General features: G+C 50.5%; 1 protein-coding gene across 3 annotated transcripts in view; it reads right to left on the bottom strand.

Moving 5' to 3' along the window:
* Positions 1-6,321: 6,321 nt before the first annotated feature.
* The window catches only part of ELL (elongation factor for RNA polymerase II), a 53,249-nt gene continuing 36,478 nt past the window's right edge, over positions 6,322-23,092 (bottom strand). For all 3 annotated transcript variants that reach the window (XM_062015040.1, XM_062015042.1, XM_062015041.1), the window contains 7 exons: positions 21,320-21,444; positions 17,896-17,992; positions 14,367-14,865; positions 11,419-11,485; positions 9,066-9,237; positions 8,105-8,149; positions 6,322-7,017 (listed from right to left, as the gene is read on the bottom strand). In XM_062015040.1, coding sequence (XP_061871024.1) covers positions 6,913-7,017; positions 8,105-8,149; positions 9,066-9,237; positions 11,419-11,485; positions 14,367-14,865; positions 17,896-17,992; positions 21,320-21,444 — 1,110 coding nt within the window. In that variant the 3' untranslated portion in view covers positions 6,322-6,912. The remainder of the gene's footprint in view (positions 7,018-8,104; positions 8,150-9,065; positions 9,238-11,418; positions 11,486-14,366; positions 14,866-17,895; positions 17,993-21,319; positions 21,445-23,092) is intronic.

Raw genomic sequence — 23,092 nt, 5'->3', positions numbered from 1 at the left:
CCCCCGGCCCCGGGGCAGGTGCGGGGCGGCCCCGGGCCCCGCCGGCGGCTGCGGCCGGGGGAGAAGGGGAGGGGAGCGGGGGGGGGATGGCGGCCGCTGACCCGGGAAGGGGAAGTGGCGCCGGGGCCGGGGCTCGGGCCGGGGCCGGGGGTCCCGCCGCCGCCTTCCGGGCATTGACTGTGCGGGCCGGCGGCTTCCTGCGGGGCCGGAGCCCCGCGCCTTCCCACGGCCCGTCCCACGCCGCCGCTCCCACGGTCCGGCCAGCCCCGGCCCAGGACAACCCCGGCCCCCCGCGGCCCCCCGGCGCGGGCACCCCCCGGCGCGGGCACCCCGCAGCCCCCCGGCTCCGGCAGCCCGGCGCCCCGCAGCCCCCAGCACGGGTAGCGCGGAGCCGCTGGCACGGCCGCCTGCCACGGCAGCCCCCGCCCCGCAGCCCCCACGGCGGGCGACGCCGGGGGGCGGCCGGGCCCCGTGTGCGGCCGCACCCCACAGCGCGGCCCCTGGGAGCGCGGGGGGTGCCCGGAGGTCCGGCCGCCATTCAATGGGCAGGCCCCGCTTCAAAGGAGCCCCCGGAGCAGGAGCAACGCCCGGGCGGGCCCCGGCCCCTTCCCCACCCCGCTCCCCGCAGACGTGGCGCGGACAGCTCCGCTCCGCTCCGCGCCGACGCCGCCCACCCGCCGCGGGGCCGCGCTGGCAGCGCCGCTGCCCCCCGCCCCCAGCCCGCACCGACGGGCCGGGCCGCAGCGGGGCCGTCCCCCGGGGCACCTGCCGCGGGACACACACACACGGGACGGGCACGGCCATGGCGATGGCGGGGGGCCGCGTCCAGCCCCTCGGCCATGGAGGAACAATGATCGCTTGGTGCCGGGCTGGAGGACAAAACGAGCCCCGCGCTGGAATGCCAGTGCCTCAGCAAATTATTGAAACAAAAATAACATTTCTTTGTACAATAATCCTGGGGCGGGGAGGGTCCGGGCAGCGCTGCCAGGGGCCCAGAACTGGTATTTTTCCACTGCTTTTCCTCTATGTTTTTTCTTTCCCTTTTCCCCCCCTCTTGCCCCCCTCCCAGAACTCCCACCATTGTTCCTCCCCCCACTCCCTTCCCACTCCTCCCAGGCTCGGCACCGCATGAGCGGGGCTCCCTTGTTCGCGCTCGCCCAGGGCGGCCGTGGGCCGGGAGCCCGGGCCGGCGGCCCAGTGCCTTCGCTCCCCAGCTGCCGGGCGCTGGCGGGGGGCCAGGCCGAGCCGCGCAGCCATAGCGACCGGCCCGCTCCCGCAGCAACGGTGCCAGCCCCGCACCCCTCCCTCGGCCCTGGGACCGCTCCATGGGCCGCGCAACCCGCCCCGGCAGCTCAGGAGGAGCAGGTTCAGAGCCTGGCTGTGCGCGGGGAGATGCTCTGAGTGCTGGAAAGGGCTGCGCCGTGGTGGGGGCACACAGAGGCAGGAGCCCCCAGCCCTCAGCAGGTCAAGGCCAACTGCAGCAGCCCCACATTTATCTGTCACAAGCAACCCCAGCTCTCCCTGGGCATGTTTTTGTCTCATTGCTGTTGGTTTTTTTTCCCCTCACGTTAAACAACCCCCAGCTCTGACCCATCCTTAGCTCCTCGCAGCTCCCTGTCCTCTCCTCCCCAGCCCTCTGCTGTCAGCCCCCGCTGCAGCGTGCCCGAGGCCGGCCCCACGCAGGGAGAGGAAGGGGCTTTGCAGGGCTGTGTGGTGGCAGAGCTGCAGCCTCGGCCAGCGGAGCGTGGCAAGGACAAATTATTCCAATGAGCTTCCTCCTGTAAACCAGCCCTAAGCTAAAGGTGTACAGGAAAAACCCATCATGCTGCTGCGGTGGTTGGAGCATCCCTCAGCAGCCTGGGGCTCTGCCTCCCTGCAGCCCCAAGTGAAGGGCGATGTGCTCCATATGGGGTGAAGCGCCGCTGGGTGCTGGTGAGGATGCGAGTTACCAGAGCTCAGCGCTCCTCCTGCCCCTGCCCCGTGGGCTCGGCCGTGGCACAGGCGTGGGACGTGGATGCAGCCGCAGTGCCGGTGCTGCTGGGGCTCGGGCAGGGCGGGCCAGCTGGCCACCACGCTCCCGACCCGGCGCAGATAAGGCGGCAGCGGCAGGAGCTGTGCTGGCTCTGGCACAAGCCAGTAAATTTCCACTGGGGCAGCTCGGAGGGAGTGAGCTCAGTGCGTGACCCAGGCAGAGCCAGAGCTGCCAGCGGCACAGAGGAATTCCCCAGGAAAGCTGGGAGGGGACGGAGACCCTTCCTGTGCCCAGGGACAGCAGCCAGCCTTCGGTCACACACACCCCACGAGGTGAAGCTCATGCGTGGGGGGAATTCAAGGTGGTAAATGGGGGCCCTGAGGGTGGCTCAGGGGTGGTGTTTGAAATGAAAAACCTGAGGATCTGGGGGTAAGAGCATCAGCTCACTCGAGGCAGCTCAGCTCCTGCCCAGTGCCCTGTGGGGCATCACCTCCTGGCACGGGCGCTGATGTGTCAGCTTCAAGTTCAAGGCTGGTGGGACGGGACCCAGCAAAGCCTTGCCTGCTTCAAACATGATGGGATTGCTGGATTGTCTCCCCCTCTCCTCATTCTGCTGGTAGGCAGAATCCAGAACCCTGCACCAAAGCCAAGCGAGGGGCAGATAACACAGACTGGTCAGGTACACGGGTGGATCGAGCAGGACCCCTGGGCAGCACTTCTGCTCTCAGAACCAGTGAACCCACCGTGACAGGAGGACACCCTGGAGCAGGCAGCACAGCGAGCACTGAAGGAGAACAGCAGCTCTTCAGGGGATGTTACGCTACTCAGAGGGCACTGGAGCGTTTTTATCCTCTATTTCGCCTGCTCCAGCCACAGCGAGCAGCAGAGCCGTGCCAGGACCAGAGCAAGCAGCCATGGTGACAGCAGAGAACAAGGAGAGTCTCCATACAACCCAGATGCTATTTGTACCCCGAGCTTCAGGCGGCTGCCTCGGGGCGAGGGGGAAGCTGTGGCAGCGTGGACAGGTAGCGCAGCCTCACCCCCATCCCCCCACCGAGCTCAGACACCAACCCCAGCTCAGACCACAGGGAGGGAAGTTGCACAGCCCCTTCCCCAGCTGTGGGGTGGCACCTGAACCAGGCCTGGACCCCACAACCTTTGCTGCTGTGCCCGTGGCTGATGTGTCCGCTGTCAGCACAGGCTGCTCCTGCCTGACCCCACGCACCCACCCTGGCTGCAGCTCTCCCCTCAACTCCCCACACCAACACTGGCCCTGGGTGCCTTTCAAAAGCAGCTTTTCCTCCCCAAAAGCCCTTTGTGCTAATGCCACTGGAGCAGCTGCTGCCCCTGCTCCCACTGAGGAAGCTTCCCTCAGAGCACGGCGGCTCGTGGCAGCCAGGGCTGGGCCTGCAGCCAGCGCCTGCAAGGGGACAGTCCCCACCCCAAGCACCTTCTCCTTCCCTCATTTCTTACCTACTGCTCCAAACCTTTCACCTCCCTCAACTGACCTGGTGCCTTTCCTGCTTCCAAGCTCCGCCACAGCCATTTATCACCTTTCCCTTTGGAGTCCTCCTGCAGTAAGAAGCACCGAAGAGAATTAAAGACAAAACTTATTGTTTTCTTGTTTTCCAATACAGTGAAATTTATTATATGTTGCAAAATCAGCATTCAGCTTCTTAGTGTACAAAAAAGACACCAGCTCTTAAGAAAAAAGATTAGGAAAGCTGAAGACTATGCTGCCTTTAAATTGTAACATTTTGGCAAAGTGAAAAGCTCTTTTTTTTGTAAACTCCAACTCCATGGCTCAATATAGTTTTATCCACAGTACAATATTACAAAGTAAAACACAGTATCAATAAGTTAAGATCATACTTAATCACCTAGAACTGGTTTCTATTAACCCAAAAAGCACAAAATTCGCCTATAGCTTCATCATCTCTAAAAAGGAGAGAAAAGAAAACAAACAACAAACCAAAAGAACAAATAAAATAAACCCAGAACAAAAGGCAGATTCGACTACAATTCTTTAACACAGTCCAGAAGGAAAAACAACAACAAAACAAAAAGAAGAGTGAAGCAGGAAGTTGTTGAATGCTAATTGGGTCTCACAGTTTGGATATTCATTAAATAGCTTCAGTTTTTATATTCAAATTTTAGAAGTTCCAGAATATACATGTAAATGTACACAATACATCTTTGTATACAACTCTGTTTGCAAAAATATCTTATAGCAGATGTATAAAGATCCAGATCCATCTCTCCCCCCTCCCCCCACCCCGCCCCAAGCAACAAAAAAAACCCCTTTCAAAATATTAAGGATCAGGAGGAGAAGTGTTTCCATGGAAGAATTTACTCATCCTGGGCTTGTAGCTGCTGCCTCTCCCACCATCTGAGTTTCGGGCTCCTGGTGCACCGTTGGTCAGACGAAGCCCCCCTGAGCTGGGAGGGAATGGCAAAGGGTAACGGGGGCTGGTGCTGCCGCTGGCGGGGCTGAGCCTGGACCCTTCTGCACTGAGACATCACCCAGGGAGGCTGAGGAAGCGTGGCATCCCGGTTCCTCCAGCCCAATGCTCCCCCTCCCAGAGCCCTGTGGCTCTGCTGAAATCCACCTCCAGGCACAAACTGGCAGCTATGGAGGTTCACTGAGTGAGGCCTGAGCTCGGGCACCGCCACCAGCCCCCGCTCCCTGCGTGAGCAACGACCAGCTGCCAGGCCCCAGCGAGCACCAGACAGAGGGTTCTGCACCTTGAGCTCTGATGTGTGTTCAGCTCCCCCGAGGAGAGGCACCAGATGCAGGCAGAAATGGGTGAGAAAGGGCTCCCCAACCTCCAGCTGTCTCGATTTGGAGAGGAAGAGCCGGGTCTGAAGCGTTCCCCAAGCCCCGAGGTCTCAGCAGGACTCTCCCTGTGGGGCTCTCCGGGGTGCTCAGCCCATGGTGCTCCTCAGACATCACGACTCTTCCCCTCCCGTCCTTCACCTCTCCGGGTCGGGTTTGGGTTCGCAGGGCAGCAGGTGTGGTGTTAGTCCCGTGGCTGGCTGCAGGCAGGAGGCTGCTGTGGCCTTTCCTCAGGAGCAAGGGGATGGCAAAGTCCTGGCGAGCGCCGGCTGCACCGAGGCGGGGAGAGAAACTCAGAGCGTCGCAAGTGGCAAAGCAAAGCGGTGGCCCTGGCTGGATGAGGCAGCACAGCCAATCCAGCCAGAATGGAATTAGGGTTGTTTTCTTCTTTGTTTTGTTTTTAACTACAGCAGATGGACCCACTTTTTTGGGGGGAGGGGGAAGGGAAGTGGAAAAGAAATGAAATATTCCTTGTGTAAGAACTGTTTTCCCTCCTTAACTCTGCCATTCCACTCCTTCAAAGGGTGAAAGACTCTTCAGTGCAACCTCCAAGGGAAGGAGACGCCACAGGAAAGTAATCCTTTACTTTGAGATAAACGGAAGCGGGAAGAAGTCAAATCACACAGGCTGGCAGGATTGAAAGGGGAGAGGGGAGAGAAAGAAATAGCAGAGTTAAAGGACACCTTTGTGCTTTTTGGCGTGTTTCTCACACCCTGGCCATACTCTGAAAAAAAAAAACCAACCCAAATAAAATGTTCCCTTCAAGTCCAAGAAAGAAACCCCACCAAAAACAACAAAACACCCCCAAAAAAAGAGAGAACTCAAGAAGAAAAGACGGCCCCAAGAAGCTGTTGAGATAAAGCACAACGGTGGAAGTGACCCGCATGGGAAAGCGCTACCTTCCTTCTCTCACGCTCGGGCGCCTGCTCCGAGAGGGATTTGCTGCTGCTGCTTCTTTGGAAATACACAACAAAACCAAAAACCAGAAGAGGGGGGTAAAAAAAAACCAAACCCATTGCCCCCCCTCATCCCCTCCCCTGCCTCCTCCTCTCTCAGGGGTCAGGTAATAAAACAGCTTCTCTGGTGACTCTGTGGGAAGCGTTAGTAATACTGCAGTTGTGGGACAGGGAAGGTTCTGAAACACTTGGCCTAAAAGGAAAAGGGAGGCACAGGTTTAGAAAAAAGATGCTTTTTCCCTCTTTGTACAAAAATAGTCTCATTAGCAATTAAGAAAATTGGCTGCCTTGGTATAAAATTATAAAAGTCAAAAGACAGACGGGTCTGGATCTCCCCAGCGTGGGTCAGCGGGCAGGCGGGGCCCTGCCTGCCCCAACCACACAGCCACGGGGGGCAAAACTACGGGGTTTGTGGTTGTTTTTATACATGAAGGATCCAGCTGTGCGCCGCAGCAGGCACTCAGTGCAGATCCCTGGGCTGATCCCCATCCTACCGACACGACCGCCCGGAGAGCACACACACCGGAGGGTGACAAAAGCAGGAGCGAACACAGAGCTCTGGGTACTGGTGTATTTAACGCGGCGCCATGGGAGCAGACAGCTTGCATACGAACAGTCGCAGGTGCCAGGGAAGGAGGTAACCTAGCAGCATTCCAGTTCCTCACCAGCTGAAGGACAATTTGTCACCCAGAGGACCTGGGCCAGGGGTAATTACACTTCATGCCAAACGTTAATCCATGAAAAACTACCGATTCTTAACCTTTGGGAGCTTCGTTCACTTTAGGCAACTGTTTTTTTTTCCCTTAAGTGTCACCAAACGCTGGCTTCAAATAAGCAGATGATTTTTTTTGTGGGTTTTTTTGTTGTTTTGGTTTTTTTTTGGTGGTTTTTTTTTTTTTTGGTGTTACATTCCAACATTCAGAGAGGCTAAAAACTGGAGAGGGCTGTGCCGGGCACGGGGTTGGCCACCCGGCTCCGACGCGGACACGACGGATTCAGCATCCTTAAGTCATCCCCAAATTCTTCAACCACGAGGAATTAATGCTCGTCTCTGAAAGGGAGCTAGTTGTATAGAAAAGGGAACGTAACATCCAGCTGACTGGTGTGGTGGTTTGTGTTTTACCCTACCCAGTCCAGATTAGTGCCAGCTAAAACTGCTGTTGGTCATACTCTGCTATCAGTTTTTTAATGTGAGCCAGTTTGTTGTGGAGGTATTCGCAGCGGTTCTTCTCTTGGCTGTAATTGGGGTTAGTCTGGAAAGACAAACGAGAACGTGGTGATGGAAGGGAAATGGTCAGAACCCGGCGACACTGAGGCTGCTGTTGGACCCTGGAGCATAAACATCTGACCAAGGAATGAAGCTTTTCTAGCTGGGGGAGTAGATTCTCATTTAAAACAGCCCTAACTCTGTTCGGAGTCACAGAATGGTGGGGGTTGGAAGGGACCATCCAGTCCCACCCCCTGCACAAGTAGGTCCCACTGAGATCAGGTCACATAAGAACGTGTCCAGGTGGGTCTTGAAGACCTCCGAGGAAGGAGAACAAAGCAGAGATTAAAGTCTCCTTTCATCCATACCCAGCTCCAACAGCCCCAGCACTGGGATCGAGAGTGCCCTGAGCAGGTTCCAGCTCCCATCACCTGTCCTCTGCTCCCAGGTTTGCACCCAACTGGGCCAGCCTGGGAGCTTTCAAACAGAAGATGGAACTTGCAACACACAGGGAATCTCTTCAGAAAGCTCCTCAGTCCCTCGGGGACAACAGGGCTCAAGGGCATATCTGCATTTAAAACCCAACCCCACTCCCAGTCTATGGATGTTCCAGCAGCGTTTCTACCTCATCCAGCCAAACCATAAATCCCCCCAGCTGACAACTTCTGCTTTACATACACATACAGAGATGTAAAGCATCCTCCTACACGCCCCTCACACCAAACAGCCCCACTGAGCCCTGTGGGCTGTGTGTGCCCACACCAGGGACTGTGCTGAACCCATCCCAAACACACCAGCAGACCCAGGCCCCTGAGGATGCTGTTATCACTCAGCCCGTGCATCCGAAATAACAGCTCCTTGGGCCAAGGCACTAATTCAACACGTTTCCTCCTTGTGCTGGCACATCACCAAACACAGCTGGGTGCTCCCCAGGATCCAAGGAGTAGCCTCAACCCCCTCCCAGCCCCTTTCTGATTTAGAAAGGGATCGGGTTTTTGGACAAGCTCAAGCTGAACAAAGCTCTGCCAGCATGCCTCAGAGACTGGGTTTTTCCTTGGCAAGTGCCCATCTCTTTCAGTCACACCAGGGACACCACCCCACAGCCTTTTTTTGTGGCTGACTGCTTTCCTTACCTTTTTAATTTTCCGATATTCCTGTAAAATTTGATCATGGATGGTCTGAAAAGGAAAAGACAGCTTGTTATTTTCAGAAGAGCCAACAGTCCTGCAGCCTCCTGCAGCGGGCAGGGATTTACTGACAGCCCAACATCCACATCTCCTCCAAATACCAGCCAAAGGCTCCTCCCTCCACGACCTCCCCTGTGAGATCTGACAGCTACGAGCAGCCTCACTGACTCCATGGCTGTACTGGTGCTGTCAGCAGAAGCCCTGGAAGGATCAGGTCCCATTCTCCAGCCATGAGAACTACCTGTAACAGGCACTTGGGCTTGCAGATGATAATGGACAATCTCCTGCACCTCAGACAATTTCTCCCCCACCAGATATAAAAACAATTTGGTGAGGAATCACTGAAGTTCTCAAAGAGAAGAGGAGTGGTTGAGGGAGAAAACTCTGCTTGGTACAATAGGTGCTCTGTACAGAAATCTCTTCTACTCAGAGAGGCTCACTCAAGATAATAACAGTTAAATCTGTTTCAAAATCAGTCTGACAAGTCAAATAACGCTACACTATAAAGATCAAAGATTCCAGAGAAACAGATGACCCCATCCTAACTCCCCTTCCAGCCCCGATACGCTACCATATGTGCAAAAATATGAGTTCTCTGGCTGGGATACACTAATAGCTTCCAGCAGCTTTTGGCTAAAGACACCAATTGTCTCACTGAGGCCTTTCCTTGTCAACAAGTACCATGATGTGTGCTCCAGCTTGAAAACGAAAGAACACAGAGCTGTTTTAAGAACAGTCTACAAAGCTGTCAGCTGCCTGCACGTTCTGCATCCATCAGCTCGGAGCAGGACGTTTGGGACACCACCTCATCCCAAACAGCCCCTCACACGCAGAGGGACTGAACCGAGCTGTGGGGTTGCCACTTGCAGGGTTAGCTCTGCAGAGAGAATCTCCTTTGTGTTTCTACCTTGTATTCTTCAGAGCCTTGCAAAAGCTGCTTCAGCTTGGCGTCTAGCTGCGTGAACCGTCGCGTTATCCTCTCTATCCGGGCGTGCAAGTCTCTGTACTCGTTGTATTCCGCGTTGAAGTCGTTTTTGTAACTCTGACGCTGCTCTGAAGAGGAAATGGCTGCGTATTTTCTGCAGGGAGAATAATTCAGTTAAGCTGGTTAGTGAGGCTTTTCTCCAAACAGCACAAATACCAAGCCCAGGGCCCCGAGTCCACCCAGTGACCGTGTTTGTAAAACGCTCTGTTTGGTTTTCATTCACGAGCACAGAGGTAACTGGCAGGATTGTTGCCTTGACCTCTGAAAAGGCAAAACAAGGCAAGTGTTTGCCTCCAAAATTTCCCATCTATCTATGCCAGATAGGGTGGAATATGCAGGTACAGTAAAGCCTGGGAGCAGCGAGGGGTGGAGGAGGATGTGCAGATAGCAGCACTGCTACAGCCTAACTCCTGCTGTCCTGCAGGACATGGAGTCCTGCATCTGTGCCAGACCTTGGAACAGCAGGAATACGATGCTTCCAGTGTTAAAGAGTCTTTAAAGGAGCACACAAAGCATTCAGCTATTGTTGCAAAATGCTCTCAGTACCGTTATGTGGCAATGCACACGACAAGAAACCACACTGAATAGTCTGAGTGTATCTCTGCTACCTTCTGAAGACACCCCACGTGAGTTGTGCACAACACAAGGCTTAGTGCCCACCAGATGCACCTGTGAGCCCCTCTGAACGTTATTCAGCTCACCAAAAAGCCATCAAACCTGACATTCTGCAGAGAGCCCAGCAGCAAAACTCATCCTTCCATAGGTGGTGCTTGCCACCTTACTCTGTCTGCAAGAGCCAGCTGGGTGCATGACCATGTATGAGCTAACCTGGGTATCAAGTGAGGGGAGAACTTTCACTCTGTTAACCTGAATGCACTCTTCAAGAGCCAGCTCTTTCCTAGAGGTTGGTGTATAGAAGCATCTACACAAGACACACTACTAAGGGATAAAAAGCCGTCCTTGCTGGCATGAAACATCAATCGATGATCAAAACAGCAGGAACAGCTCATAGTTTAAGGAACTGACCACCGAAAGCCATCAGATCATGCAAAAAAGTGAGCCAGGCCTCCTGTAGGAGTTCATAAACCTTATGGGATTTGTTTGGAGATGGACTGAGAAGCACAGTATCCCTCCAGAGGAGGAAGCAGCACATCTGTTGCAAGGAAAAAGCAGCCCCATCTGTCAGCATTCTGAGTGGAAATGCCACCTCCAAGCAGCGGTCTGTACGGCTCCCACAGCCCAAACCACAGCTCTGCAGGCACCCGAGAGCCCCACGTCTCCTCCCATCAACTCCAGCCACTGCTGCAGAGCCACGAGTGCATGCTGCTGCCTCCTCCTCCAGCTCTTCCCTCTGAGTGATCCCAGCACAGCCAAAGCAGATCTGATGGCATTAAAAACCCGGGCTGAGATGCACACTGGGAATATCACCCACGGCTACACTTCTCTGCTATCACTGAGCTTTGTTCATAACGAGTTTGGGTTTATGCAGATCTTTGGCTTTATGCACAGGGATTTTTTTGGTGCTTCAGCAGGCAAGTATATTGTTTAATTAACCTCAGGGGGATCTGATTAGAAAGTCAAGAGGTGAAACAACTCGCATCCTAACCCACAGGTTATAACCTCCCCATGAAGAACATTTCACTGGGTTATGTAGACAATCTTGGCTCTCAACAGGGCAGGAATTAACTAACCTCTCAAAATCCTCTCTTGCCCTGTCTTCCATCATGTTAAAGGAGATCATTTCCACCCAAAGTTTCCAACCTTAACATGGAGACTTAGTCCTTTCAAACCCCTTCAAGATACGCAATGCTTCTTGCAGTACTTCAACAAGGAAGATAACCTTGAACCCCAGGAGGGGGTAAAGAACAGCCCTGGTATCAAATCTAGTCTCAAGAACCACCTGCAAAGTTGCATTTCCCACAGAATCACAAGGGTTGGAAGGGACCTGGAAAGCTCATCCACTGCAACTCCCCTGCCAGAGCAGCACCACCTAGAGCAGGGCACACAGGAACTCATCCAGCTGGGTTTGAATGTCTGCAGAGGTGAGACTCAGCAACTCATCTGGGCAGCCCCTGCCAGGACTCCCTCACCTCAGTAGGGAACAAGTTTGCCCTTGTGTTTCTTTGGAACCTCCTCTGTTCCAGCTTGTCCCTGTTGCCCCTTGTCCTGTCATTGGACATGAAGTAACAAAGCCCAATAAAAAAACCCAGCACACTGTGATTTTTAGTTTGAAACATTGTCCCAAAGCGATGGAGGAACCGAGAAATATACTTACAATAAATAATCTGGCATTTCTGAAGTTGATGTTGGTACACTAGAGTTATTGCATGTTCCATTTAAACCTGGAAAAAAACCAAACACTTGTTTATATTCCTCAGTTTTCAAGCTCTATACAGCTAAACTGCAAATCCCCAAACTCAACTGCCATGTACACTTTATCCAATTCTAAAGGGTTTCTGCTTTGCTCTGAACAATGACAGCAGCTCCACAGGAAGGTGACTGAAACCTCAAGGCTTCTCTAGTATTTGTCCGCCAGCAAAACAATATCAACCTCAGCCACTGCAGTGAGTAGCAAAAAAATCCTTAATTGAACTGGCTTCTAAACAGTGCCTGTGGGGTGGGATAACACCAGTATCACCATTGCTGAAGTGCAAACCAGACTCAGGAGCCCAGATGAGCAGAACAGAGCTGAGCAAGGTGCACACTCTTTTCTCCTGGTTCTACATGATATGGATTCCTACTACTAATAAACAATCCAGGTTCAGATAATGCTCCAGACCCATCCAGGGTAAAAGAGGGGCTTAAAAGGCAGGTGGGCTTTTTCCTCACATGGCCCTGATGACAAAGCAAAGTGCTCTCTGAATCTGAAGGAACAGGAATCAAGCGAGGCTCAGCTAAGAACATCAAGGTGCTTAAGCAAAAGGGCCAGAGACCTCAGGAGGAATGGGATTCTGAACATAAACCCAAACCAGACCCTGTCCTCAATCTAAACCAAAGGCTGCATTATCTGGAGGAGGAAGGCAGTTGCATTCAGGTCTGCATAAGCAGATTCCTCACAAACTGAAAGTTAACTGCAGCCATGAGAAAACAGCAAAAGAAGTGGTGAAGGCTGCCAAGGATTTAACTCATCTGCTTTGCAAAAATGTGGTTCTTCCCTTCTTTCCAAGTGTGTTACTCAGGGCAAGCAGTGCTTTGGCTGCACACATGGGAAAGGCACGTGCAAACCCCTAATCCCATCCAGCCTTACCCTCACCTACACTACTTTATAGACAGATTGTAGGGAGCCTGAGATGACCAAGTAACAAACACGTGAATGTAGGAGCAATCACCTCATTTTATCTCTTTTTTTAAATACAAAGGTCTTTTTCCTGTGAATTTTCATGGAAAGGCTTTCCTGAGAACAGGAGAGGGGCAAAGTCCCACGTCACTACTGACAGCCCAGGCTCAAATCCCTCCTGCAGACGATTCTGCTTTGGTCCTGACCTATCAGCAGCATGAAAGATGCAGAACGTGGGTAAGGAAGGTTGTGGAGGAGAAAGGGAGAGGAGGAGGGTTATTTTGCCCATGAGTGCCACCTACTGACTGCTGAAAGGGCCGGGAAGGTCCCTCCAGCACCTACTGGACAAACCTCCCAGGAAAACTCTGCTTCCCTGTGGACACTGGCCCAGGGGGGCTGAGGGGAGGCTGTCAGCCCTGTGCTGCAGGCCCACGGAGCAGGATCAGGCCCACGCTGTCTGCATGAAGCCAGGCACAAAGGGAAAGATCCCAATTCAGATGTGAGCTGGCTGTAGGAGATCCAAGCAGCCACTGACCACATCCTGTTTATGATTTTGCCCAAGCCCAGCTCGGATTCGTTACCTCGCATACATCAGCAGTGCAGCAGCAACAAACCCCAACTCCTGCTAATTAAAGAAGCCAGTCATTAAGCTGTTTTTAAAGCAAAGCAGAAAAGGTGGTAAAGGGTCAGCAACTTCACAAAAGAAAGAATTCAGAGTATTCTGGTGTTTGTGTGAAACACTGACAGAGATCTGCACTGATAGAGGTGTGTGTAACCATCCCCTGCCAGGGTGTGTGGCAAGGACAACAACCTTCACACAGGAAACCAGGATGGGCACAGAAGATCAAAGAGCAGAGTTCTGCAGTGCCACACAATGATCAGGACTGTGGGTTGTCATTAAAAGTCACTGGTGGGCAACCAAAACACATTGTGTAGGTACTACAAAGGCTGTGGGGAAGGTGAGAGCTAATACCACGTTAACCCCAGCACTCTGTGAAGCTCTCCTTGCCCAGCAAGTCAAGAGATGAGTTTTCATTTCAAGTCACTGTCCTTTCTGAGCCTAAATTGGATGATTTTCACGCACCAAGCATGAAGAGGAACCTAAAAAGCAGGAACAAGGCACAGGAAAACAAGGTGGATGCAAATAGAAATGGAAGAGGAGATCAGGACTGCAATGTTCCTGGAGGCTGCAGGGGAAGCCCCCAAGTCCTCTCCTGCCCTGGGTAGGGCAATGAAGCAGCAGGCAAGGGAATGGACTGGATTAGCTCATCTATATTCTGCGCTCTAACTTCTAGGAGCACATAAAACTGACTTAGAAACGTAGTGTTTTGATGGAAAACCCTTTCACAGGGAACAGATTCAGGGCTGTGTTAGTCCTTGAAGAAAGAAATTCAGAGGAATAGTGGGATACAAGGAAGAAGGATCTTTCAGCCTGAGAGTGGGTTGTACAGTGCTTTAACAGTGTTTATCACAAGACCTATCTACCATTTCTTCTGTATCCAATATTAAAAGCTTTTGTGACTAACTTTTCATTACCGAGTTAAAAATCAATACAACAGTCATCACAATACCAAACACAAGCACAGAGCCCTGAGTAATCAAGTAGCACTGCTTTTTTTTTCCCCCCACAACAGATCTTGATGTCTGCCTTTCATCCCCACGTATTAACAGGGCTTTTAATTTAACAAGGAGAAACATGACACGGTCTGAGGCAGCTCCAAACAGCACGAAAGGTTAAACAGGAAAAACCTGATATCCTCTTTCGTGAGGAAACGTGTCTGTTGATGTGTAGGTAGGGACACTGATATTATTCCTTTAACCACAGAGTCTCTGCAAGTGGACACACAACCTCCTGCCCCAGACAGATTCAGGGCAGAAATCCCTCCCAGCCCACACTGATACGACCTCGGCGCGGGTTGTTCCGGAGGATCCCTGACCGTACGTACCTGTGACCTGATCCTGGGCAACACTAACTAAGTCAGCATTTTTTATTACTTCACAGTCCTGCTTCTCCTCTTTGCATTTCTCTTCATTTTTCTTCTCCTTTCTCTCCTTCTCCTTGTCTTTGTGCTTTTTGGATTTTTTCTTGGTTTTTACGTACGAGCTGCAATTGTGTTTGCTCGTCTGGGGACAGTCTGTTGACAAAGGGTGAGTCAGTCTGTCAGCCGGCTCAGGGTTCTCACAGTCTCTGCCGTTGTGAGTCAGGTCGTTGCTGACATCTGAAAGGGGATCGTGAGGCCTGGGCAGGTCCAGCACCGGGAGGCTGGAGCTGGAGCTCACCGACTCCGGCAGCGCCGGCGGCAGCGCGGCAGGGGCAGCCGCGTCCTTCCCGTTGGAGGAATTCAGTTTCCCGTTGAAAGTGGGTTGAGTTCTGTGAGCCAAATGGGAGATCCTGGGCTTTTTGTTGGCTAGGGGATCGATAAACTCCAGAGGCTGGGATCGTTTCTGGGGAGGAAAGAGAGAGGGAAAAAAAACCTCATGTGGAAGCCTTGAGGGCAGGGTTCCGGCCCTGCTACCACTAGGTGGTGGTGTGAGACCAGGAACAGGGCAGCATCCCCACAAAAAGAGCTCTGCTGTTAGGTGAGAGCTGCCAGCAAGTGTCCCAGCTCGGAGGCTGGTCCTGGGCACTGCCTCCAGGAGCACCAGGTCCCACTAAAGCCTGACAATCGAGATCCTGACAATCTGCTGTGGAGCCCATGGCTTGGTAGGAGAACTTATAGAAAGCCACATCAGCAGTTATTGATCTCCTGCACTACTCCTACACAAGCCACACAATCCAGCCTGCTCTCCTTGCAGCTTTATTTCAAAGCTAGCCCTGCAGAAGTAAAACTCTGTCCTTCACCCAGCCACTTTGCTGTCAGCAGTAACCACCACAAAAACATCCGTCCTTCTGGTGGTGGCATGACACAGACAGCACCTCAAAGTCCCTGCAAAGGAAAGATGTGCTCAGACCTCTAGAGCAGGAAGAGATTCACAAGTTCTGCATTTTATTCCCAGATGATTTTACCAGCTCCGTGGTCAACAGCCTCACCCTTTCAATACTGCTCCTTCCTCTTCTCAAGAAAGAGGCACTTCCCAGAAGAGGTGAGAAAGTGCCAACTGTTAAGTTCTCGGAATTCAAGGCAAAAAGAGCACATCTCCAGCAGTCCAGAAGCCACCTCACGTGGGCCAATGTGACCTGAGTATCCCTCTTTTAAAATAACAAGCATAGAGAGAGAAGCAGTTCCCAGCCATCCCCATCAGCCCTAGCTGGGCAGTTGCAGGCAGGGCTTGGAGCAGCTCTGTGTGCCCACACCTCCTCAGAGCAGCTGCCTGCACCCTGTGGGTCAGCCCAGAGAAGCTGCACCGTGGAAGAACCCATCTGTCAGTCAGCAGAAAGATGAGCTCGATGCAGAGCCAGAACTACGGCTGTCGGGCTCAGCCCAGCCTGAGCCAGCCAAAATTACCTTGGCCAGCCATCAGTGCAGTGGTGTGTGCCTGCCTGGCAGCACAGGGCTGCAGAAACTCTGAGGAAAGATTATTCAGTGCCCAGAGGAAAACAAGCGACGGTTCTGGCTATTTCTTTTGGATATTTGATTGTTTTCTTTATGTCTCAGGCAGAACTGCAACGTGTTTGCAGATGGAAATGTGGTGCCATCACAGAAGCGCGGCTGAGGCAGCTTTGTCAGGGAGACACTCATTTGCTCCTTTCCCCCCCCCCCCCCCCCCCCAGTTATTATTTCTCTTTGCTGACTCCAGGGGTCTCAGGGACACTGCTCAGCAGCAGGAATCCTTTCCACCCATCAAGGTAATTAGGAAGAGGAGCTGTTCGTCCTGCCACCAAGCTCAAAGGGCAAGGACAGCACGTCCAACCGGCTTTGCAACATCGCTCCTGCCTCCCAGAGAACACAGGCAGTGTCCATCTCCCCAGAGGAGGGGCCTTCACCCAAACTGCAGCTCTCACGCCAGCTCTCAGAACTGCCAGCTTTGCCTGTCCCTTCTCCAGAGCCCACAAATACCAGCTTCTCCCACTGCACCTCCTCAGTTCTGAGGTGGTATCTTGCATGTCATACCTGCCCTGCCAGGCTTCCTTAGAATTACCCAATCTTTTTCTTCACCTTCATTCCACAACTGAACTATCCCACAATATTCTGCATTCCAGGCTACCAAATCCCAGTCTTCTGCTGGGACTTCAACCCTTAGCAGGCACCCCTTCTCTAAACAGACACTGCAGCTCCTGAGTATTAAAAACCAACCTGCTTACAATGAAAAACTGTCTGTGGTTTGCTGCCTGACACAAGACATGTTAGAAGCACCTCCGGAAACATTTCTATTCCATGTTCAGTTGCCCTCATTTCACCAGCCTTCTCTAGATCCAAATCAACCACCCACCCAAAGCTTCAACTGGGTCACCTCAAGAGACCAGAAACATTCCCTACAGACCTCTGTGTCTTTCAAAACATCTACAGCCAGAAGCAAGATGATTTTTTAACCTATATAAGAAAAACACCCCCCCCCAGCCCCTTAGCAGCACTGTGTCTTCCCAAGCTACCTGAAACGAAGGGGATCATTCTTTATTCACCAATAACATGCCCACAGCAGAGGATTTGGAATTAGCTACCTAGCAAACAAGTTGCATGGTTCTTGTTCTCAACAGAGAGCTGCCTCCCTCTCACTGCCAGAAAGCACATAATTTCTCTACCTGCTAATATTCTTTGCCACTAATCCTCAGTGCGTCTGTCCAGACAAGTAGGCATTACACATTCCATTGGCAGGAGGAGAATAAATACCCAACTTGTCTGGGCTGACCCACAGCAGAGAGGAGAAGCCAGCATTTCACAATGCTAGTGAGAAAAGCCTGTGCTAAGAGATACTGAGAAGAGCAGGGACAGACTCTGCCCAACACACACGCAAACCGGCTCCTTCACAGTTTATTATCATGGAAAACCAGTCGAAATGTACTTTTCACAGCCCCATGCACTGGCATCTCAATGAATCAAAAAGCAGACCAACCTGTCCCTGATCTGTCACGGCAATTAGGTTGCAAAAGGTCAAGGTTTTTAATAACTCAACTGTGTTTGGGAGCTACTTATTACTTCTTCGTTCCAGTCAATTATTAGTAATGAGTAAAACAGAAGCTCATTCTCCCAGGAACTCCAAGAGGAATGCAGGCACTGCTAAAAAAGTTTAGCCCTTAAAACTAAAGCTAAGACATACTGTCAAAGGATCCTCCCCATAGGCTGTCACTGAACCACATCCAGAAGAGAAACAGATGCTGAGGAAACCCAGAATAAGCCTCTAACTTAATAAAATAGAAAAAAAACCCTCAACAACCTAGTGACCTAACAACAGCCTCCAGCAGCAGGTGATTACAGTGTGCAGACAGGCTGAGTGGCTCGGCCTGGACCTACATCCAGCCAGCAGCTCCACCGAGACCAGATGGAACTAATTGCCCTCCCTCTGCAGCCCCAAGGCCCTCAGAGGGGGATCACCCACCTGAGGAGGAGAGCTGGAGTTCACGGTGTCTTTTGGTGGGCTCAGGGAAGGTGCTTCTCCTTGAAAACCGCTGCTGTTCTGGGGCTGACAGAGTTTCCTGAAAAACAGAGGTCAGGGCTGTTCAAATCCCATCCTTCACAAGGCAACAGATGGTATTTCCCATCGTCCTGCAGAGCAAAGAGCCTTTTTGTGGGCTCGAATTCTGAAGGTGCCATGAAAGTAGCTCGTTCAGACACTTGAGTTTCAAACCTCAGACAAAAGCTAGGAAAAAGAAACTACTACAGCAAAGTATCAATCAACAACACATGGTTAATTGCTTATCACCCTCTTGCCTTCCCATGGCTTCTGTAACTCCCTGGGAACGGAGGTAACACCTTGGACTGACACTGATGGTGTTGTGTCAGAGAGGGAGGAGGCAGGCTGAGCTATCAGACACACGAGAGGAATCCCTACTGAAGATGGAACCAGTCTACTGACTGTTTCACCTTTTCTTCTCTTGAGCTGGGGATGGAAATATCACAGCAAATGAATTACAACCTTAGAAAAACGAGCCAGACAGGGATCAGGATAAACTGGCACTGAACTTTGAAGGGTTTAGGATTGATATATATATTTTCTTGCTACTGACTGAAACACAGCTCAATAAGCAAGACATTGTTTCAACTAATTTCTGCTGAATTTGCCTCACCCAGTTAAAATTGTCTTCCAGGGACAATTCAGAAAGTAAGCACATTGAAAAGGGGCAGAAACTCAAGCTTGGATGTTGAGGAATAAGTTTTCCCACTCATTAACACCATTAAACCCACATTTTACAGGAACAGCAGTCCTCTTTCAGAAGCAGGCCCTCTGGGCCCAGGAAAAGCAAGGTTATAACAAGAGCTGTTACAGTATTATTGGTCCACCAGGATTTACATTTAGGGCTTGATAGTAACAGTTTTAAGTTGCATCATGCAAAAGAGCACTACTTTGGTCTGTCTTGGCAGCATTTGACACACAATAGAAACCTCCTGTCACAAAAAAAAAGCACAATGCAAGTCATTCTGATCACGTAGGTGGGTTAATTCACATTCACATTGGGCATCTCCACTCCCCACTGCCCAAGGGGCTCAGAGTGAACTTGCACAGTGCACCAGCTTTGCCCTACTCTTTTGACACCGGCCAGATACCCATAGATTAATCACCCAGGGAATAAAAACCTTCCTGTTGCATCAAGTTGAAGCTGTCATGCTGAAAAAACACCCAATAATTCAGTGTTAAAGGTTTTAATAAAGTAGCTCTGCAGTCATTTTGTCACCAGCTGAACAGGCTGAATAACCAGCATCTGAATCCTTCCATGAGAGGCTACAGTCAGCTTTGAAGCACACACACACACACACACACACACACTTCTCAGGCACTGGGAAGATCATGTCAGAGATAGAGTCCCTGACTTTTACAAGAGTTTCTTTTTAACCTGAGCTTGAACCTTTGGCTGTGTTGCAGCAACCTTTAGGCATCTGCTGTTTGGGCTTCCCTTGTTTGATTTTGTTTAGAACAATCTCATCAGCCACGGATCAACTCAAGAGACTGGGAAAACAGGAAGGGGAACAGTGATATTCCACAAACAGCAGGGTGAAAGTGGCTTTTTGGATGGTGTTTGACTAGACTGAGCAACCTTGTCACATCTCCTAACACGTTAATTATGGATTTGTACAAAGTGAATGAAAGACAAACTCCTTTCAGTCCAGTGGCTCTTGAAACAGTAGTAAAACATGTCACTACAATAGTGGAAGAAGGAACACATAAGCAGTGTGAGGAAAAATGAGTGAGTCTAACATGAGTACTGTTAGATACAGTTCTATTATTTACAGATGTGCTAATTACCAAGTGGCAGCTGGACCTGAAAACCCAGAGGACACTGAACAACCGGCTGGATCCAGGCAACCACCCCGGCTGTCACAGCCAGCGACGTGAAGTCCTGGGTCTGGTGCCTGTGCCCTTTCTTGTGAGTGTTTTTCTACTGTCTTCAACCCTACATGTTTTTTCCATTTTGTAGCCTCATTACCTGCATTGGCTGAGCAGGGCTTTGTTTGTACAGTTGAATACATCCTTTCCAAGGCCTATTTTTAGACCTTCACATAACTGAATGCCACAATTCTAGAGCAAGCAGTAAACATTGCTTTCTACAGGGAGAAATTCACTTTTTTGAAAGCCAGTATTTTTCCATTTAATTATAATTCAACATCAAGGCCATTTAAACAAGTCTGATTTTTCTTTAGCATGCCAGAGCACTTGAAGTGCAAGTTTCTGTTGGTTTAACAGTCTCATCTCCAAGCTAATTGTGCATTCAAATCACAGTAACAGAACATGCTCTCCTTTATCTTAACCAACAGTGCAGCAAGTCTCAAAAACAAGTCAAGTAAAACTTCTACTTGCATAAAAAAATCTGTACCAAGTTAGTACAAATACACTGAAAATCCAAGGAGGGAAATATAAACACTCAGAGCAGAATTCTCCTTTAGAAACCTGGGAGGCAGGTTCTCTTTCCCTGCTCCCTGCTGGCCAAAAGCTTCCAAGTGTGGAGGCTTCACCCAAGGAAAAATATCTGTAGAGGAAAACGAGTCTTTAGCAACTAATGAGACAAAGCTTATAATCTTGAGTAACTCTGTAAAGGGTATTTTCAGGAAGGAACATGAGAACAGGTAGGTATCCCTTGGACAGTGAGGATTACACTGTATGGGCAGCAGGATAACCAGCATGTGTTTTTGGGGGGCTTCTCCCTGCAGGACTGCCTTGTCCTCATGCATCCCTTGCTTCTATCAGACATTGCTCTTGCAAGGCAGCTGCAATACCAACAGAATTTACAACACAAGAAAAACCACGGTAAATACACACCTAACACTGCAGAAATTAAAGTCTCTAAAGCAAAGAGTTCGAGAGGAATAGGGGACGTTCAGAGGAGCAGAGCACAGACAAGGCTGAGCAAGACAGCTCAGAGGACGTGGCTGCACAGCAATGTCCCCTCCCTGCTGTCCCCACACACGGCCATTGGCACAGGAAGCCATGGACAAGGTGATAGGGAAAAGGAGGATTTCAGTGGAGGGAGTTGAGCTGGACACATTTGTCTTCATCTATTCATCTCCCAGGACTTTAAACCACCATCAACTTTTATCTGTGACAGGTTTTTGATCCCCATCCAGGTTTTTCCCCCTAGCTTATAGTACAGTAATTTAAAGGCAACCTGAGATGATCTGAAGAGTACATCCACTTTGATGTCCCAGTTTAATAACTTCTACAGCTGCCTGGATGATAAACAACTTTATGTTGAAATAAGTCAGCCCTTCAACTTACTGTAGTTCTACTGACTTATTTGGATTTATAGCAACTGACCAGGCCTGGTATTTTCAAGCTCCAGATGATAATACAGAGAAGATGGAATAATTACCGAACAAGTATCCTCTTCAACAACTGCTGATCTCCTTCAGAGTAGCCAGGCCAGTCCTTCTGCACTTCTTTGTATACACAGTCTTTCAGTGTGAAAGTGCTGTCCTTGGCACTCAAATTTGCCACCTGAAACAAAAGCAATTTGCAAAAATACCTGTTAGGGTTTAATTTTCCCTCACTCATACTAACAGAAGAGATCCAAGATGCAGGCAAAATCTCAGTGACCTTTGGGGCAGCTGGTAGTGTCAGAGTACAAGGAGAGACTTTATACTTCATTTCCTAATTAATTAGATTATTTAATCAACCTGTGCCTTTCCTTTTGCCTTGTCACTGCAATAGTTCATTACAAGTTAACAAAGCATGCCCAGTTTACTGGGAAACAAGTCCTGTCTAAAGAGATTATTCAGCTTGGATAGTCTGGAACAGTTCAACATCAGTTTATGGAAATACCTGGAACTGAAGCCCAGCAGGAACAGGCAGTTCACTTATCACACCTGTCTGATAGCCGAAGCAGAGCAGTGTGTTAGCTGATAGAGGCCCTCTCACAGCGATAGCTTTAGTTAACAATTGCCAGAAGATAATTTCTCATGAAGAAAAACAGCAAAACAGGCGACAGAAAGCTACTTTCTCAAGGAGCAGTGAAGAGAACACTGTGTAGATGTAAGGCATTAGGGAGATTGCAGATTACACCGTGCACTTCAGCGCATTAGGATGGTGGAGGAGAACTTTCCGAGGACTACTTCAGGGCAAGAACAAAACCTGTGATTACCAGCTTATAACCCAGGGTTTTACAGTCAACCACTGCACCTAAATCATGTGCTGCAGTTAGCCCAGCACATGCACAAGAAGCTTTCTGACATTTTATCCAGCTCTGTCGTGTGTAGCTCCCCACATGGTGCCTACACAGATAGGAAACGCTGCTGGAGTGGGCAGAACTGTATTAGTATGGAAACAGATGGGTAAGAGTTATCCCACTTTCTTTGCACAGCTTGACAGAAAAGTGAACTTCTGGCTGCTGGTTACACATCTGAAAGACACGTTAGCACAAACCAAAAAGCCCAAATTAAGATGTCTCAGTAAAGCTGCCTCAGGTGGTTGTAGAAAGGAAACAAAGCAGTTTGTTTTTATAGAAGGGCTGCAAGAGGCACAGGAGCCCAATGCCCTGCCCCCAGCCAGGCTGGTCACTGCCTCAGCCACTCAGCTGGGTGACCGAATTACACTTGCAGCTGGAAGATGCTTTTGCACTCAGTGGAGATCCTGTGCATATGTTGCAAGGATTGGTGTTCTCCATGGCTCACTCCATCCAGGAGATGCTTGTGCTTAGGAATTTCCATTACCCACGCAGCAGTAAGAGAAGCAAGTGATGCAGTGGAAAGTCTCAAATTAACTAAAGTGCTGTTAATTCCTCTGCTTTCACTTTAAGGAGACTATGACCTAATATTAAAAATCTGTTCTTTTTAAAAGCAAAAAGCTGCAGAACTAGCAGTAACTTATCTCCTGATAAGCAAAAAATAGAAAGCAGCCATCAGTTTACACGACCAACACTTTGTTTTTCCTTTCAGTTTTGTCAGCCTTCCAAAATCCTGAGCCAAAATACAAGAGGAATTTGAGCTGTGTTTTACATTTAGATATCCCAGTAAACATGCCCAAGAGACAAAAGCAAAGGCAGGTTTATTTTTCAAAACCTCTCTGAGAATCTCTCTGGTTACTACTGCTCTGTACGGCAGGAGACACGCTGCTCAGCAAGGCTGGTAGCCCAGGCAGAACAACAACT

Source organism: Colius striatus, chromosome 25 (assembly GCF_028858725.1).
Source record: "Colius striatus isolate bColStr4 chromosome 25, bColStr4.1.hap1, whole genome shotgun sequence".
NCBI lineage: Eukaryota > Metazoa > Chordata > Aves > Coliiformes > Coliidae > Colius > Colius striatus.
Note: the sequence above shows the minus strand (reverse complement) of the source record. Positions and strands in the feature narration are given on the sequence as shown.